This window comes from Lolium perenne, chromosome 4, assembly GCF_019359855.2.
Source record: "Lolium perenne isolate Kyuss_39 chromosome 4, Kyuss_2.0, whole genome shotgun sequence".
Taxonomy (NCBI): Eukaryota; Viridiplantae; Streptophyta; class Magnoliopsida; order Poales; family Poaceae; genus Lolium; species Lolium perenne.
In genome coordinates this window covers 187,405,831-187,426,109 of record NC_067247.2, presented here as the reverse complement: position 1 = coordinate 187,426,109, position 20,279 = coordinate 187,405,831, and the positions used below count along the sequence as shown (strand labels likewise).

At 45.7% G+C, this 20,279-nt stretch overlaps 2 protein-coding genes across 2 annotated transcripts; one reads left to right on the top strand and one right to left on the bottom strand.

The window, feature by feature from the left end:
* Nucleotides 1–9,920: 9,920 nt before the first annotated feature.
* LOC127348926 (uncharacterized) lies at nt 9,921–11,884 on the top strand. Its single transcript, XM_051374779.2, has 2 exons — nt 9,921–11,488; nt 11,598–11,884. The coding sequence occupies exons 1-2, from the start codon at nt 9,978–9,980 to the stop codon at nt 11,626–11,628; spliced, it is 1,542 nt and encodes a 513-aa protein (XP_051230739.1). The 5' UTR covers nt 9,921–9,977; the 3' UTR covers nt 11,629–11,884.
* A 672-nt stretch (nt 11,885–12,556) lies between these two features.
* Nucleotides 12,557–19,750, bottom strand: LOC127295388 (uncharacterized). The gene is made up of 8 exons (XM_051325326.2): nt 19,228–19,750; nt 15,682–16,401; nt 15,376–15,471; nt 15,212–15,295; nt 14,244–14,478; nt 14,007–14,167; nt 13,470–13,751; nt 12,557–13,094 (listed from the first exon to the last, which is right to left on the bottom strand). The coding sequence occupies exons 1-8, from the start codon at nt 19,663–19,665 to the stop codon at nt 13,062–13,064; spliced, it is 2,049 nt and encodes a 682-aa protein (XP_051181286.1). The 5' UTR covers nt 19,666–19,750; the 3' UTR covers nt 12,557–13,061.
* Nucleotides 19,751–20,279: the final 529 nt, after the last annotated feature.

The window sequence follows — 20,279 nt, the reverse complement described above, 5'->3', positions numbered from 1 at the left end:
TGAAACGGTGGTTCTGAATACCCTTTGCATGTTCATTGCCCACTGAGTGATTGCTTCCTGCGGATGTCTCTTGTCAGAATATCTAGCACCAACTGAGATGGTGTTCATGTTGTACTCCCAGGCAGAATCGTGTCGATCATCGACTATCATTGCCTCCGACAAATCATGGTTCCAAGAAGAGGGGATCGGATCCTCCTCTTCGTTATCATCTGAAGTATCGGATCCACCGGATTCATCTGAGTCAAGCTCATAGTCCACTCCATCCTCGTCTTCCTCGTCCATCATGTTCTGCATCTGGTCTTCTTCTTCGTCCTCGCTTTCAAGCTCAACAATACCGTCATGACCACCTGCTGCATGGCTACTCTGCCCGGATTGGAAACTGCTGCCGCCAGCATCAGAACTTTGACTGCTCTGGCCTGGATGGAACTCACCCTCGCCTTCTTGGGAATTCACCACCTTCGCCTCGGGAAGCATTAAGGCGATGGGGTGAGTTCCCCTGCGCTCGCACGCTTCCAACCAGTGCACCCACTGAGAGGTCCGCTCAATCGGCTTCAACCGCCAGAAAATCTGGGTACTGGAGCTGCTCCACAAAGCATGCACACCAACAGTGTATGCTTCGGGATTAAGCCCGAAATTCACGGTCAACCACTCCTTCAACTGACTAACTCGCCATGTTTTTGGGTTTGTCAGATGCAACTCCTCGTACTGAAACTCGCTCAGATCAGCTCCCATCGGAGTTGTTCGGACCGTGCCATGATCGAAGTAAACAACGAATTTTACTCTATCTGACATATCTGCTCACCTATACAAATTACAGACTCGTCAAAAAAATCTAGCACATACACTCTAAAATAAATAAAAATCTAGCACCTACAGTCCTAAATAAATACTTTCTACCGGTACATATTTCAGTAACTAATCTGTGAAGCTAACGAACGCAACATGCATTATGATTACACCATCTAATATCAGGAATTAGGGTTTACCTTGAAGCGTGTCAAACACCTCGGTCAGCAGGTCCGCTCCTCCACCTCGCAGCAGCTGCACCACCAAGCAGCAGCTGCAGCAGCACCACCACCAGCTCCACCACCATCACCACCACCACCACCACCACCAAAAACACCACCACCACCAAAACGCTCCCAAATCTAACCCATCTATAGATCAGGTGATTCTAAAACACTTGGTGGTGAAATAACAACAAAATGTAGGATAAATCGCAGCTAAATGGGAGAAAACGAAGGTGGAAGAGCTGAGAGAATGAGAGAGTGAGAGGAGTTGTTGTGAGGAAGAACTGAGGAGGAAGAAGAGCAGCGTCGCGCCGGTCGATTTTATGCTGCGGAATTTCGGGGTGGAGAAACCCGAACTGCCCATGTCGGGTTCAACGACGCCGATTCCTCCACCTCGGGATTCTGCGACCCGACAACACTGCCGGTGGCAGGCCGACCGATCGACACTGCTTTCCTCGGGATTCCGTCGCCCGACTAAAGCGTTTCGGGTTCGCTGACTCCGACACAGCCTGGCACGGCCTGGCAGGGATAAGATTCCCCTCGTTTCGGGGTCCTGTGCCCCGATTTTCGAATTTCGGGTTCTACAAACCCGACGGTGTATTATTTCTGAAATTGGCTGAAAATGAATATTATTTCTAGATTAAATAATAAAAAAGTGTATTATTTAAAAAAAATCGCCCTTGATGTGGAGGGTAGGAGGGGGTGGTCTCGGGCTTCTGCTCTACAAGCACTCCAGGTTGGTGCTGCCCACGCATGGTTTTGCTCCTATCGATTGGACTATGATCCCGCGCTGGTTCGTCGTTGAGCTGTAGCGGAGCCCGATGCCACAATCTGAGCTGAGTTGGTCCAATGCGGACAGACTAAAATTGAGATGGGCAGAGCTAACTAATGCGAATGGAACATAGGAATAGTGTGTGTAATTAGTTAGTCTTGTTGCTAGACAAAACTGAGTGGATAGAAGATTTCATATACTTTCTGTGGACATGTACGTGACAAATTTGTGTAATTTTTGTGCATATAAATAGGAGAAGTTATGTTTTTTTTAATTTGTATATGCATATGTACATAAAAACTTGAATTCAAATTTAAAATATGTATTTGAAGCACTTTAGTATTTAATTTTGAATTAATGTGGTTTAAGCTGAGGATTTCGTTGAGCTATTTTCTTTTAAGAAATCAAACAAATAGAGATGTGCACGAATAAATTGGTGTGTGTGTGTGTGGGGGGGTGCCCGATGAGTCAGGGTGGGCATTCGGTTTTAACCGAAATTTCGGTTCGGTTTTTGCGGTTTTTGAATAAATTCGGTTTTCAAAAATGGTAACCGAAATTGGCATGAAAATTTAGGAAACCGAAGATTCGGTTAACGACAAATTCGGTTCGGTTTTTGGTTAAAACCAAATGAACCTACTCACTTGAACAAATAGTAGGCATCACCGAAGAAAGCAAATAGTGATTGACATATCAACACAAAAAGCATCAACTGCGCAAGAAATCGACAAATGAGCACCAATCGTGGAGGGATGCTATTTGGTAGGCTGCGGCACTCGTGGTACAGGTGCATCACTCGTGAGCAATTAAAAGGGGTAGCTAAGACTTCGAGCGACGTGTTCTATTATGCAGGCTTCATGCTATATTCAGAAAAAGCTAGTACATCAAAGACCAAAGTCATACATTGAATGAACATTTTTTGGAACACCAAACGCAATTGGGCTTCTATGGAATGATCGGTTTATGCACAAATTGATGGTAGATTACTCTATTCGGTCTATTCGATCTTGTTCGGTTGGTGGGGCTAAACACCGAATTCTACCAAATTTAATTCGGTTAGTATAAACGGAAACCGAAAAAATAGCGGTTAATGGAAAAAACCGAGATTTCGGTTAGTTCGGTTTCGGCTTCGGTTCGGTTTTCGGTTTCACGGTTTTTATGCCCACCCTGACCGATGAGTACCATGGTAAAACAAACACCCCCATTTTTTTGGCTGGACAAAGGGCAATCTCTTGTTAGGTTTACACGGACAAGGGTGGCAGGTAGGTCTCGTTAGGTGTCCCACGAGGCAAGGAATTCTACAACTAATGATATCATGGCATAAGAGTCGCCGATTGAGATCTCTCATGGCTACTCATTATTTTAGCTTGAAAGACCTTCACATGTAGGCGGAGCCATCCCTTTTTATAAGTGGATGTTTATTCTAAGACTTGGAGTCTCCCCGAGCCGAGCTTTAAGAAGATGCTCGAGTTCGATTCAAAATGCCCGCGAGCTCCAAGACAGGTTTGAGTTCAGCTTGTTTAACTTTCGAGACATTTTTAAGTTGGTTCCTCGAGGAAGGGGTCACATGGTGCAGCCCACTCCTTCCCAACTAGGCGGAGCTTCAGGCCGGACACAAAATTGTTCGGTTAATTGATCTGTTTTTTTTTTACCGATAGTCGATGTAAGACCAATAAACTAATTGATATATATTTATGTCGTTGTTTGTACCCGGAGTTAATACTCTTCTGAACGTCCAGATACCTCATTATTAATGTGATATGGTATTTGAGCAACCATATTAACAAGAGTAACAATAAAATATCCAGTAGTAGTTGATCTCTTCAATCCTAATTACTACTACTATAACCTTGGTGACCAATTGATGAATCCTTCAAAAACATTAAGTAAGCCACGACATGATTATGCTTTTGTTAAAATATAAATATAAATAAACCATATAGCAAAATATAATTAAATTGAGGATTTCGTTGAGCTATTTTCTTTTAAGAAATCAAACAAATAGAGATGTGCACGAATAAATTGGTGTGTGTGTGGGGGGAGGGTGCCCGATGAGTACCATGGTAAAACAAACACCCCCATTTTTTTGGCTGGACAAAGGGCAATCTCTTGTTAGGTTTACACGGACAAGGGTGGCAGGTAGGTCTCGTTAGGTGTTCCACGAGGCAAGGAATTCTACAACTAATGATATCATGGCATCAGAGTCGCCGATCGAGATCTCTCATGGCTACCCATTATTTTAGCTTGAAAGATCTTCACATGTAGGCGGAGCCGTCCCTTTTTATAAGTGGATCTTTAGTCCATTCTAAGATTTGGAGTCTCCCCGAGCCGAGCTTTAAGAAGATGCTCGAGTTCGATTCAAAATGCCCGCGAGCTCCAAGACAGGTTTGAGTTCAGCTTGTGTAACTTTCGAGACATTTTTAAGTTGGTTCCTTGAGGAAGGGGTCACATGGTGCAGCCCACTCCTTCCCAACTAGGGGGAGCTTCAGGCCGGACACAAAATTGTTCGGTTAATTGATCTTTTTTTTTACCGATAGTCGATGTAAGACCAATAAACTAATTGATATATATTTATGTCGTTGTTTGTACCCAGAGTTAATACTCTTCTGAACGTCCAGATACCTCATTATTAATGTGATATGGTATTTGAGCAACCATATTAACAAGAGTAACAATAAAATATCCAGTAGTAGTTGATCTCTTCAATCCTAATTACTACTACTATAATCTTGGTGACCAATTGATGAATCCTTCAAAAACATTAAGTAAGCCACGACATGATTATGCTTTTGTTAAAATATAAATATAAATAAACCATATAGCAAAATATAATTAAATTCTTCATGGCTGATATTTTTTAATAAGAATCGACTGGAGAAACGACCTCGTCGGGCGCTTTTACTAGTTCAAAATTAATTTTTACTCAGATTAGGAATTTTAAAATATTGCTCAGATTCGAAATTTGGTTAAATTTAAATTTTGCTCAGATTCAAAAAATCTGACAAATGTTGTCCATGCTGGGATTCGACCCTGGGTCTTTGCGGAAAGAGTCAGAGGTTAGAGCCATTGGACTACATATCGAATTTAATGCGTGTTGAAGAAAATAAGGTACTACTTCTTTTCGGGGCGATTTGCACAAAAATAACCCAAAAGTGAAAGAAAAGCACAGACTGACCCTCCGGCGAAACTATTTCACTCATCTAACCCTTTTGTGTGGCGCCCCTCCCATGGGCGCCACACATGCCCATGTGGCGCCCCTGGTGCTGGCGCCACAAACCCATCCGACGTGGCCCGTCGACGCTGAGCTGGTGATCCCGATCCGACGTGGCAGCATGTGTGGCGCCGCTCTCGCCGGCGCCACACTTTGAAAGTGTGGCGCCCGTGGTAGGGGCGCCACACATGCACTTAAGTTTGGCCGCGCGTGCCCAGCCCAGCCCGACCATCTTCTTTCTTTCTCCCTCTCTTCTTCTTCTCTCACGGGGAGGCGGCCGGCTCTCTCTCTCCCCCCCTCTCCCCCCACCAAATCCACCACCAAATCACCAGATCTGTCCGTGGAGATCGTTCCCCATCCATTTCTCAAGGTAATCCCCTTCGAATCTTCTCCATTCATCCACTAATTTCATAGATCTTGCTAGATTTGGACATGAACCCTAGACATGGATTTTTTGTGCACTCTATATTGTATTGTTTGTGTTGGAGATGGTAGCCTCATGTATGCATGTGTTTGAACCATAGATTTGTTGAAACCTAGATATGAAATTTCACATGTATGTGTATGAACCCTATGTATGTATGTGTATGAACCCACATGTATGCCTAGTATTTGTGATGGAGTAACTCATATTTGTTAGTGGAATGGGTCATAATATGGTTCAAACATGTAAACATGTAGGATGGCCGGTCCCGGTGGCCGGCGAGGCGGTCGAGGCCGCGGTCCTGGGCGCCCCCGGGGCCGGGGAAGGGGCCTCCGCGGTGGAGCAGCAACGGCCCCACGGTCACCGTCACCTGCACCTCTCCTCGTCTTCGCATGAGGAACGCTGCTTCGAGTTCCTCCTCCGCATCGACGACGACCCACTTGGCATCAAGCGGCTACCGAAAAAGTTCGCCGAGTTCGTCGATGGCGTCGAGCCGGCGCAGTTGCAGCTACGGGAGGCTAGCTGCAACTTCTGCCGCTGGCCCGTGGAGGTCCTGTTCGACGGGCAGGGCAAGATGTACCTGCACACGGGGTGGGACAAGTTCGCCCGTGACCTCGACCTCGAGCCCGGCTGCCAGCTCACCTTCCTGTACGAGGGGGACGGCGAGATGATCGTCAAGGTGTTCGACGACACAGCCTGCCGCGAGCACTACCACACCGGTTTGTTGGCTTGGGGTTTGTTGGCTTCGAGATTGATTTGAAGCTTGTTGGCTACTTGATGCTTGACTTGTGCTAGCATCGTTGCCCTTTGATTTTTTGCCGGATGTGCACTTCCTTTTATTGTGGCCCTTACTATTGCATGATCCACAATTAGTTGGCTCGCGAGCCTCTTGGAATAACTTGTTTCCCGAATGATCCCATCTATCCATATCTCCGTGATACCTCTTTGTCTTTCTTCTTCCACGTTTCACAACCTTCCATTCCGGATCTGGCTAAACTTGCACTCCATGATATTCCGGCCATTGTGATTGATCCAAGTAAGGAGAAAACCTTGGAGCCCATGTCCTCTTTGTGGCTTCGATTGAGAACTCGGACTCCCGAACGGTGAGCGGGTTATTGTAGTCGACACGTCTAGTGCGTGCCGCTGTTAGCAAGTGGGAGCAAGCAAAATGAAGCAAAGAGGGCCTCCTACATGTGCATTCACATGTCTTTAGGGACACACGGAAAGCCCGGCCTCCGTGTTGGACACCACCTTGTGTGGTGCCTCCCGGCTCATTCACTTGGTAAACCCATTCAACATTTTCATAACATGTAGCCGTTTGGGAGTCCGCCTTCCTCGCCTGAAATTCCATGAACTCTTCAACCTTCGTAGGGAACTTGCAATTCCTAGCAATTTCCTTTTCCGTTTCATCGGTGTAGTTCTGGAAATAGACATTCAACTTCTCGAATGTGTATTGAATGATTGCCGTCACGGGCAATGTACGGACACCCTTCAATACATTGTTGAAGCACTCGGCCATGTTGCTTGTCATTTATCCATATCTCCTCCCATCCTCATCATAAGCTCTTGCCCACTTTGAGTTAAATATGAGGTGTCTATGAAGAAACTCTTGACCACCCGCGTTGAGGTCTTTGTGCTTCAGCAAGCCGTTGTATAGGTTTGCGAAGCGGCGCTCAGAGTAAGCGAGGCAACAATCTTGAAGAAGGTCAGACAACTCTTTGCTCTTGCATGCCCGGTAAAAGTTTGCACAAAAATGCCTCATGCACCATCGTTGATGCAAGGGAGCATGCCCGGGAATTGCAAGCTCCACCGCATTGAGAATTCTTTGATGACGATCGGAGATGACACACACTTCCTTTGAGGGTGGTATGACCATCGTCCTCAATATATGGAAAAACCATTCCCAGTTATCATTGTTCTCAATCTCTACCAATGCAAAAGCCAGTGGTACTAAACGGTTGCTAGCATCATTCGCTATTGCCACCAATAGTGTGCCCTTGTACTGCCCGGTCAAGAAGGTACCATCCACGGCTATGACGGGCCTACAATGTTCGAATGACCTCGTGCATTGCTCGAATGACCAAAATGCATGGTGAAATACCCTCACTCTTTTACCATCATGCAATGTCATTTTGGTTGCGGAAGGCTCCACCACATGCACCATGCCCGGGTTAGTTGCGGCCATCGCTAACAACAACCTAGGGACACGGTTGTATGCTTCCTCCCAATCACCGTACAACATCTTGAATGCGGCTTGTTTGGCCTTCCATGCCTTCCCGTACTTGACGTCGTAGGCAAACCGGGATTTGACCGTATCTTGCACGGACCTAATGCTCATGATAGGAAGTGATGAGATCTCCGCCGAGAGCTTGTATGCAATGAACTCCGATGTGAGTTGACGGTGGTCCGGCTGCGCATCCTTGCCATCAAGCTTCGGCCCCCGACACATGTGAGTGGCTACACAACTTGTTATGTGCCAAGAGGGACCTTTTTTGAAAGGTCTTGCACGGACAACCCATGGGCACCTTTTATCCACACATTTTAGCGTGTACCGCTTCTTCAAGTCCGAGTGAACAACGAGGTAAGGGCGATGATGCTTAATGGAGAACTCCTTCAACCATATCTTCAATTCCAAGAAGGTATCAAACGTGAGCCCTTTAGAGATCATAGCCGCCTACCATCCACATCTCTCTTGGATAGTGGCCTAGCTCCAAGAAGTAAACTTTTGCCACCATCAACCACGGCTCCATCCGCAAGACTAACATCACGGAACAATGGTACCCGGATATCCCGTCCGGTTACCTTCTTGAAGATCTCGGCTCTTTCGGCTTCCTTAGCCGTCAAGCCATCCTCGTCAACCTCCTCTTCGGGTCCATCATCATCCGAGTCCGACGCATAGCATCGGGAATAAGGAATGGAGTGGTCCATCTCCTCTTGCGTCCAATATTTATCCAAATCACCGATATTGTTGCAATTCATCTCGAAACCATCATCACCATCGTCATGCTCGTCATACTCATTATCCAACGGAGGTTGTTGGGCAATGGGAGATTGGACAATGGGAGATTGGGTGGCCTCTTCTTGGCTCATGGGGGGAGGACTCCTCTCTCGAACGGGGGAGGAGGGCCGGTTAAGGTCAAGCTCGATACGAGCATCAACCGTCTTGGTTGCAAACAACTCCAAAGCCTTATCTTGTGACCCGGCCACCGTCTCCTTGTAAACGAACCAACGTTGCTCGGAGTTGATACGCATTGTCTTCCAACGGGTGTGCATTCCAAACCCCACATTATGCCTTCCCTCTAGGTCAACGCCATCATTTGGCTCATTCCAATTCAACTCAACCCTCACTTGTGCTACCACCTCCGCAAAGCTAGGGCTAAGGTCAAACACCAAGTCAACCTCTTCCGGGTCCGGCTCTATGTTTCCCTTCAAGAAAGCATCCTTGTCCACATGATGAACATGAACAATTCTTTACATCCCCCTAGCATAATGGGAACAACACATACACACATGTGTTCATTAGTTACCATAATCAACATAATCTACCCATACAAACTAGCACACTACCATTTCTCCTACTTCAACAACCCTAACATCCAACCAAATCCATCTCCACCCTCAAATCAACCAAATCCACATCTAGGGTTTCACATATAGATTGGAGCAAATACACAAAATCAATGGATGAAAAGAGGGGGAACGGAGGAGATTACCTCAAGCAACGACTTGGGAACGATCTCCACGGACAGATCTGATGATTTGGTGGTGGATTTGGTGGGGGGGGAGGGGGGAGAGAGAGAGAACCGGGCGCCTCCCTGTGAGAGAAGAAGAAGAGAGGGAGAAAGAAAGAAGATGGTCGGGCTGGGCTGGGCGCGCGCGGCCAAACTTAAGTGCATGTGTGGCGCCCCTGCCACGGGCGCCACACTTTCAAAGTGTGGCGCCGGCGAGAGCGGCGCCTCACATGCTGCCACGTCGGATCGGGATCACCAGCTCAGCGTCGACGGGCCACGTCGGATGGGTTTGTGACGCTAGCACCAGGGGCGCCACATGGGCATGTGTGGCGCCCATGGGAGGAGCGCCACACAAAAGGGTTAGATGAGTGAAATAGTTTCGCCGGAGGGTCAGTCTGTGCTTTTCTTTCACTTTTGGGTTATTTTTGTGCAAATAGCCTCTTTTCGGCAAGCGAATAGTTTAATGGGCCGGCCCACGCGGGATTGCCTTCAGGCGATGCTTACAAACACACGCTGGACGTGGAGGGAGGCGTATCAACTGGACGCCTGCATTTTGAAAAGATGGCCGAAACGGAAGGCGTATCAATTGGGGCGCGTGAATTTGGAAAAATGGCAGAAACGGAAGGCGTATTAAGCGGATAGGAGGATCATGGGAAGGTGATCGTGGATCTTCCGGCCGGAATTGCGCGCCTGCCCAACGTACGTGCATCAACGGCCATCTCCTCCTCCTTAATTACCCCATATTTTCTCCATCGGGGACGCACCGCAACAAACGCGCCCTTCTCCTTCAACCACCACGCCGCCGTCCACCACCATTCGCGGCCAGATCAAGATGAGACCACCTCGCCGTCACTCTTCCCGGCACAACAATACTACCACGCCGCCGCCTACTACCTCCGCTCCACGTCGTAGCCCTCGCCTGCATCGCCAGGACGCCACCACGCAGCCACCCACCGTCGCATTGCCTCCACGCCGTAGCCCTCGCCTTGCTGCCGCTACGCCTCCTCCACGCGCAGCGCCTCGCCTGGCAACGGCGCCTGCCCGCGAGAACTCGCCGAAGATGCTGGCCAAGTACCCGTACCTGCCGGATGACCTCGTCGACAACATTCTAGTTCGCATCCGGCCGGATGATGCCGCCGGCCTTGCCAAGGCTTGCCTTGGGAGCAAATACTGGTGCCGGCACATCTGCAGCGACAAGTTCCTACGCCGCAACCGCACGTTGCACCCGGCGGCTGCATCGCTTGGCTTCCTGGTAGCCACGGAGGCGCGACGCAAATCCACCGTCTTCGTCCCCACCTCCACCTTCCATCTGGAGCCGAGTTTCATCCCCCGCCGGTACAGAGCCCTCGATGCACGCCACGGCCGCGCCCTCTTCCACGCCATCCCCAAGGACGGCAAGCCCTCCCTCGTCATCTGGGACCTGGTGACCAAGAAGAAGCACGTCGCACCCATGCCAAATGGAGATCCGACGGTGGAACACTGGAACGCAGTTCTCCTATGTGGTGATGACCGCTGCAAGGAGTTCAGGTGCCATGACCACGAGTCTGTCATCGTCTTCTTCGGCACCAACGACAACATGATAACCTTTGCAGGCAAATACTCAAGGGAGCTTAAAAGATGGGACGATGGGATGCACGAATACGATGAGTACATGGAGGAGGACGATGAGGACGTGGCGGAGGACGATGAGGACGTGCATGAAGATGATGAGGAACAGGATGAGGACGTGCACGAAGGCAATGAGGACGTGGAGGAGGATGTGGAGGAAGACGTTGAGGAGGATGATGAGGACGTGCACGAAGACGATGAGGAGGACGATGAGGAAGAAGATGAGGATGATGAGGAGGACAGAGAAGGCCCAGCATATATTTCGCATCCAGATGCCGTCGTTGGCACGGGGCCAACCGTCGTCGTGGGACGTAAGGTCTATGTTCCTTGCACTCTCAGCACTAGGATCATCGAGTATGACTATCGTGCCGACGAAATCGACGTGGTTGATGCCCCTGCATTCCCGTACCAGCGGATTCGGACTACCCTTCTCATGACGGCTAGAGACGGCGTTCTCGGATTCGCATGTGTGGCCGGGTCTAATCTCAATCTCTGGTCGAGGGAGGCCACCGGTCCCGGTGGAGCTTGGGCATGGGTGTGGTACAGATTCTTGGACATCGCCAAGATGTCCGGGATTCCTCGCCTTGTCGGGTCAAACGATGGTTTCATTTTGGCCAAGACGGGTACAGGGGTATACACTGTTAACCTTGAGTCGGGCAACGTTGAAATGGTGCCCAAAATTACTAAGATCATTAAAGCCATTCCCTACACGGCCTTCTGGACTCCATCTTGCAGGTACTATAAAGCTCGTGCCTATCTACAATCGTTGTACCGGTTGTGGAGTTATGCTTAGCATGTATCTCCTTTATAGTTACCAATTGTATCTTACCTTGACATGTTACAGGAGCATCGGTCCGATGGTGGCACCGCCATGAGGAGGACACCATCATCAATCAATTTAACACTGGCTGATGCTGCTTCGAGCGCAAAACTTGGCTGGTGCTTCCGACTGTGATCTGCTTAATTACTCGTTCTTCTGTCTATGCAACAAATAGCCGTTTGTCTCAAGCCAGGTTCTATAATAATAGACTAAAGCTGTTCTGTTTCAGTCATGTTACTTTCTAGTTTCTTCTACGAGTGAAACAATCGTTCCCAAGTTCAGTGACATCGATATCCTGTCTTTCATTTTTAAGAGGCATGTGGCCGCAGATTTGTGTGTTTGAATTACATCATTTCTGTGTCTTTCTTTGTCTAGATGCTTTATTTCGTGTTTGGAGAACCGGTTTGGAATACTGATGATGGTGTATGTCTTTCCCATACTAGGTGTAGGACAGTTTTTTTTTTTATTTCAAAAAAGGTGTAGGACAGTTAAACTATGGTCAGAACAGCAATGAAAGGCATGATCATGCATAGTCCATGGTCATAGTCCAGCATGTACTGTTTGAATCGTTATCCTGCCGGAATCGGCAAAGGTGGTGTGCTCGTACTTTGTAGATCGGCGGTCCTCGAAAAAATTCAATACAGCCATATTTTCCTTATTCAAAATCGAGGTGTGTGCCTTTTGGAACAAAATACATCTATTCTTCTCCAGAAAAAGAAAGCGGCAACGCCGATCATCAATGTCCAGTATAGATCGGCTGAGGACCTGAGGTGCAGACTTAGCCTTGCTATAAGAGTTGCTCATTTCCTGCCAGGTTTTGGTGCGGAAGGTGCTCAAGGCTACCATCAGGTGTGGCTTGAGAATGCGCCTGATGCTGTAAACATGGCCATGCATGCAAAGCTAATGTAATGCCAGAGTTCCTTAAAAAAAGACATCAGATAAACAAACGATGTAACATTACTCAACTGGAAAAAAGATGGATATCAGGTGATAAAACAGCCTTATTAATGCGAGAGAAAAAAATGCAATTTACAAAAGCAACAGGTGGCTCGATTTTACACTCTTCGTCACAAGTCACAACACAGCCCAAAGGTTCTGGTGGCACTGAAAAAATGGGATTCTCCGAAGCTGGTGCCTCCGACCTTCAGGCTGCAATCAAGCAGCAAAGGTTCTCAAGGTGGCATGCTTACAAACTCAGGGTTCTTGGGGTGTCATTCTTTTACAAACACAAGCTTACAACAAGGGAATTGCCAGCCTTCCGCAACAGAAACCGGCTGTCATCGAGTTCTCATGGGAAGAAATTACAGCGATAGGCTCGACGCAACGAGGATAGATCAGCAAGGGCTTCTTACTCATGCTATTGGTTCACGGTTCTCGGTGGGCATGGCGGTGCAAACTACGCTCAGCTTCCTTGCTCATTTGTATGGTGTGTCATGTAAGCTTCAATGGCTTGCTGGCTCATCACATGAAACCGGCACCAGCATTGTCTCAGCAGTGGTCAAGCACCGTACTTACTCTAAGCTGCATAAGAAAGAGGCACCTTGAGTCGTTAGATGGAACGCTAAATAACATTCCAGGGTTAGCTTCAAGACAATCATAGCCAACAAATATTTAGCAGCCACCAGTCTCTAGCACTTTTCCTTTTGGCATTTTGTTGGTCCAGTTAGATTCTTATAGCTGACCCGTTCAGCAAGATTGCAGGTGTAGCTTTCAGCAAAGCATTTTTCTCACCAAATACTACTGTACTAGTAACAACAATGAATTAAGATAAGGCTCCCAACCAAGCCAACAATAGCAAACACAAATGAAATTAACAGCTAACGAGACGTTTATTGAAAAATAAAAAATATGGCTTATCTCAAGATCACTTTATTTAAGAAGAGAAGGTAGTAGTACCTTGCAATCCAAGCAGGGGTCATTTCTCATGCTTTTTACTTGTGAAATTACCCCAGCATTTTGCAGTCTGGCTACTCGAGTAGATGAAGCATCACTTTTTGGGTAAGCTAAGTTCAGAATACACCACAAAGATGCAACTCTCAATTGTTTGTCCTTGCTCTGCAGAAAGTTGACCACAAAAGATGGCTTGATGCGATCTGATCTGTGAGGAACAATAACATCCATTACAGCTTCCTTGCTTAATTCGTCCCCAGCTGCCATATTTGTAAGCACCAACATGCCCTGAATAGAAGGAAATTGACTCGGATCAATAACTTATCGTATAATGATATTTGTGTACTACTATTAAACCACAGAAGCAAATATTTCAAAAAGAAAATGTGTTAAATATTATACAGTCCTGTCAGATAAGATGCTAAAGTTCCACGCATGCACGTGGAAAAATACATATAGCAAATCCAGATAAAGTAACTAACAAATACATATAGCAAATCCAGATAAAATAACTAACTATTCGGCAGTTTAAGGAAAACTGACCTGGATGCAAACTCCTGGGGTAGATGCATTGTTCAGCTGTCTTGATAAAGCATTTATAACCATGCCATCTTCACCAATGACGTAATTAACAGCATCCACATATCCATCAAGAAGATTGTGTACCAGTGCCAATGTCTGTTCCTGAACAAAATGCTCAGAATCTGCAGAACATTTTGCAATTAGCAGTGAAACTAATTCAGCAGTTGCCTGATGTCATATCTGGGCATTTATACATACCACATATGAGGCTTGAGAGAGTAGATATGGTTAGCTCCTTCATAATGAAGTCTTTGTCCTTTGGATTCAGAAGGAACATACTATTCCTAAGAGCCAATACGGATTTTAGCCTCAATGTTGGATCCATCGACTTGGATAAATTAACCAGCTGGGAGACGACCCCAGAATGAAGAAGAACAGATTTCCTTGGTGTTAAGTTCACTGCAATATTGCAAATAGCACCCAGGGCAGCAACCTGTGACAAAGATAGTGAGTATTCCCTCCGTTCTGATTTATTCTACATTCGAGACTAAATTTTTGTTCTATATTAATCTACCTTCTAGGTTTTAGTCAACAAAATCACAGAAAACGAAGCGATCTTGCTCTCGCTATTGGATGTCACTACTTTCAATGTAACTTGGATTGGTTGAAGTAGTACTAATGAATGCAGTACTAATTTGTCTGATTTTGTCTAGCATGTAGACTAAATCAAAACAGAGAGAGTAGGTGAGAAAGTAGACACCATCAACTCCTGATGTCTTGAGAACCTTTTCACGGTTACCACATGGCTAGTTGATACAAAATTTAGTGTGGCTCCAGTGACCAAAGCAATGCTCCATCAGTGAAGCCAGGAAGTGGTAGGGCAGTACAAATTAGCAAATTTACCCTGCTGGCCTTAAAAGTCGTTCTTACAGAATTGACTAGTTATATTGTTGTTTCGTTTTACAACATAATGATTACAAGTATAACTTCTTTATTTAATGGGTGCAAATACAGTTGTGCAGCAACAACATCAAAGGGGGCAAAATTTGTGTGCAAATAGATAAGTCAACACCCCATTCATCAAATATCATATTTCTTTTAGAAAACTCACACACTCCAAAGTCCCTCTGGAAGAAACAAGGAAGACTGCCCGATTCATATTTGCGTGCAGTCATGTTAAATTCCATTTCATAAAATGGCATTGAAGACTGCCCGATTCAGTTTACCTGAACTGAAGTAGATGAGTCACACAAAAGCTGGACTAAGGGAGCGACAATTGTATCGCAGGATAAGCGACCCGCACTAAGTACCTGCAAATTCACCACATCAACTGAATCATTTGGGTGAACACAAAAGGTTGAGATATATATAGAAGAAGCATGCACCTTACCTTCGATGACCTAGAGATGTTCTTCAGACATGAACATGCTGCAATACGGATATCAGCACAATCATGCTTCAACGCATCAAGTATCAAGGTTGACACCTGTTAAGAAAATTCTGTTATTAGTCACAAATATTGGTTCTGTGGTTAATCATATTCATACATGGTGTCATGTCAAATGTGAAGAATCAGAGTACTGCCTCATCAGGAGTTAACACTAACAACAGAAAGTCTCTGCAGAACCTCAACAAAAGACTCAAAAGGTAACCACAACAATCATCAAAAGTACTATACTATAGAAACTTCTCATACCTGGCCTGACATAAGTTGAGATCTTGACTCTTCCTCTTTTGAGCAAAGTTCAGCTAAAGCAAGCAATATAGTCACTGCCCGCCTTGTCTCCAATGAATTTGCTACCAGATGGTTGCTAAGCTTTGCAACTGCATTTGTTGAAAAAGCTTGTTTTTGCAGTTCCACACTATCCTTTATAAGGGTGGTTAACGCCAAGGGAGCCTCATCTCCTACATGACCAGGTTCTTCGATGAGCTCTAGTAAGACCAGAATCAACTTTGTTTTAATTTGCCTGTCTGGAAAATGACAAGGAGAAGCATGCCCAATTGCAATCAAGCACAGACAAGCAAGTAGTCTTGTGCGCGGGGTTCGGTCATGTATTAACCCAACTATTGAACGGAAAGCTTTTCCGTGGTCCATTGATGCAAATCTTGAAGCAACTTCCCAATTATTTCTTACGATTGCAGTCATAGAATCTAAACAAGCATCCCGCAGATTCACAGAACCTCCAAAAAGACTAACAAGTTTCTGCGGAACTCCAGCACCACATAGTGCTAATTGTTCTGTATTGCTATCACAAGAGTGTGATATAATATTAGCAGCCAGCTCAGTGACATTTTCGTTGTTGCTGTCCAGAAGGGAAAGAAGGAAGTCCATATTTTTCTCATTATTGACATCAAAATTCGGAGCTTGTTTTGATTGATATATCATTCTGAGAGCACGGGCGCATGCATCGACAACCTGCAATCAGGATGAAAACTTCAGAACAAACCAAATTATTAACCACCACGCATCAGTTGCTACAAACTACGGATCGGAGGGAGTAGCATGAAACAATCAGATGGAGCACCTAACCACTATATGCTTAACCTGCATTCAAGAAACAGGGAGCTTGCACTGAACCCTTATGCACCCATGTATTGGTAAAGTGTAGGTCTCTAGTAAAGTGCAAGAATACAAATACAAGGTTTTTTTTTTGCGGGTAAAATACAAGATTGTTACGGTGACGTTAAGCGAGCACATATCAAGAGAATGTTAACGTGAAAACTCAAATTCAAGTGGCATATCAAGAGAACGTTGAAGTGAAAAACTCAGATGCAAGCTAGTCGGTCAAAACTAAAAAGTAGCAACTATACCATTATTAGCTGAATTGGATATTGTTGCCTAACAAAATATTTATATCCTCACTACGGTCTGAAGCTATTTTAAATTATAAATTTCAGAATAAAATAAGTTTCCTATAGACTGGACTAGAAAAGGAGCAACAAAGCAAATGCTAAAATACAATTTTTTTTCCGGGTGAAATACAAGATTGTTAGACGTTTAGCGACCACATATCAAGAGAATGTTAAAGTGAAAACTCAGATTCAAGTGGCATATCAAGAGAACGTTGAAGTGAAAAACTCAGATGCAAGCTAGTCAGCCAATACTTAAAAGTAGCAACTACACCATTATTAGCTGAATTGGATATTGTGGCCTAACACAATATTTATATCCCCACTATGCTCCAGAGCTATTTCAAAGTATAAATTTCAGAATAAAATTAGTTTCCTATATACTGGACTAGAAAAGGAGCAACAAAACAAATGCTAAAATACAAGTTTTTTTGCAGGTAAAATACAAGATTGTTACGGTGAGGTTTAGTGACCACATATCAAGAGAACATTAAAGTGAAAACTCAGATTCAAGTGGCATATCAAGAGAACGTTGAAGTGAAAAACTCAGATGCAAGCTAGTCGGTCAATACTCAGAAGTAGCAACTATACCATTATTAGCTGAATTGGATATTGTGGCCTAACACAATATTTATATTCTCACTATCCTCCGGAGCCATTTCAAATATCTTACGTTCTATTCAATTCCAATTTCATTAAATATTTTTTTATGTGAGTAAAAGATGTGTAATTCTTTCTAGGTTTCTTAGAAAAAGAAGTTAGATAATTTTGCATGCCATAATAAGTCCTGAAATGATTAATGCACTGACCGAGTGCTTAGAGAAGTTGAGATGTGACAATAAAGAGTTACCAAAGCAGTCGAGAGTGGATTTTGTACACCCATGCATGGGTGTGGGTGTTTCCGTCACCGTCCATTGTGCCTTGAGATTCGGATAAAAAGAGGAGCGAGAAAGGAATCTTTCCATCTACCATGGTGGGCACGAATCTCGAGGGATAAATGAACGGTGACGGAATCACCCACACCCATGCGTGGGTGTACAAAAGTATTTCCGCAAAGTAGTCATCTGTTTTGCTTTTCTTTTGTAACCCAATTAGCATGGTGTGATCCCACTTTAATAGTCATGTAGTACGAGGCACAAAAGCTAAGTTAGGCAAGCCATATATTAAAATAGTTGCACGTACAGTAACACCTCTAAAATCATTTACCCTCTGGATGTTCATGGATTATGCGATCAATTTAGGCTTGGATTTCGACCCATTCCATGTGGAAGAACTATAGTCTGACGCATTCAAACGAGGCTCACGTTATTAGGACCATTCAGTATTACAGAGAGATAGGAAGTTTAAGTGCACTCATAGTTTTGTATATTCTCAGGCTTTCTTCCCTAAAGGTGCCTCCAAATGTTAAGTTTAAATTTCAACAAAGGGCATCGAAATCCTACTCTGTAAAACAAGAAATTCTGGCTTCACAACAAAACAATAGGATCTCCAACACAAATCTTTACATCCCTAGAAAACAGTAGGAAATCATCATGCTGCTACCAAATTCTTAGCTCAATCATAAAAATGAGCTAGTACTAGGAAATCAGCAAGAAAGCCAATCCTGATTAGTACTAGCTCAGATAAATTCATGATGAACCCAACACAAAAGACAACTTTCCAGCACATTTATTCCCACCACTGCACCAAACCATTGACCCACTACCAAACTATGCACATATGAAGCACAAATGAACAATATCTTAACTATTTCAACCGAAAGACGAAAAATGAAAAGGACATTTGGAAAGAAAAAGAAATAACAACTACCACCAGTACCTCTCGCCCTAACTGAACTGACATATTCTGCAAAACAAATAGGGTCAGATGATAATTCTCCTAATTCCAAGCATAAACCTTCAATACTTATCCCCTGCTACAAAGTAACCATCATTTTAGCATGGTTTTCTTACTCAGCTCGAAACATTAGCTAGTACTTGCCCAGCACTCTTCTGGGCACGCTTAGAAAGTAGTCGCCGCTCACGCTTCACCACCACGAGCCACAAATTGTTTTTCTCATCACAACTACATTTACCATCCAGCAATGTGCGTACTAGTAATTCTCACAGAAACAATTAAGCTAGCACTGGCTCTTTCCATCTCCAGCTCCGGGACAAGCACAATTGCTCCCAAATTTACGCAACAATAACAAGGAGCAAGCAGTAGTTGGCTTCTAGTTTCATTCCACCAGCTCTTGTCCACACAGCAGATATTTTCCCAATTGAGCCGCAAATCCAGGACAAGAATAAAATTCTCTACCCAAAACAGTTTTGTGCGCCCCGAAACCGAGCAGGCATGCAAGGGATGAGGGAAACAAGCAACAAACTAGTGAACGGGAGCAGAAAGAGGCTACCTTGTCGTCGGCGTGGGCGAGGAGCCGCGTGAGGTGCCCCACCGCGCCAGCAGCGAGCACGGCCCGCGCGCCATCGTCCACGCCGCACGCGAAGCTCCCTGCGGCGGCCGCCGCCTGCACGAGCGCGGCCGGCGACGCGGCGGGCTCGGCCAGCGCGGCGACGACCGCTGGCACGGCGCCGAGGCGGAGGTAGAGGAGCTTCTTGGTCCGGTTCCCGATGATCTGGTTCTTGATCTCGCGCAGCGCGAGCACCCGCTCCTGCTCCCCCTCCAATCCCTCGCCGGCTGCGACGACGCCGGGGCCCCCGGCCGCCAGCCTCGCGGCGAGCTCCTCCGGCCTGGTCCCCATGCAGGAGGGCGCGGAGGAGGACCCCGAAAGCGCGGCTGCGGCTGCTGCTGCCTCCTCCACCCGCGCGCCGCCGGTCGCCGTGGCCGGCATCTGGGGGTGGGAGGGAGGTCGGCGAGAGGTGCTTGCGTTATTGGCTTATTGCCACCCTTTTTATTTATTTTTTTCCAGTTTATTTTTTGTTTGGTTGGTGTTTTATAGAGAGTGACGGCGAGAGAATAATGGGTTGGTCGGGACACCATAGCCAATGGGCTCGCGCCACGTGGAAATTAAGTACTTTCATCAAGTGTTTATTTATTTAGCTGGTAACTATGTGACGTGTGACAGGTGGTGAAATGATTAGGGGAGATTTTTCTATTTTGCAGAAAAACATTTGTATATCTACTTTTTAGAAGATCTTTTTTCCTTGGAGGCGGCTGGATTTGGGCCTTGTTTGATAAGACGTGTTGACGTGTGTGATTTATTCTAGTCTATCGCATTTCAGTTTTGTTGGTGTATGTATAATGTATGGTTGTCGCAGAAACCTCTAGGGATCCAATTATTCTGACAGGAAGACAAGTGTATTTTAGGTGTGGTTTTCAGCGCTGAATTATCAAGCTCCCCACTTGCTGGTATCCCCAATCATTGCAACCCTGAATCAACCATGAAGTGCCCAGGGAATTCTATTTCTAGGTGATGTGATCCTACATTATGAAGAGGGCAACAAT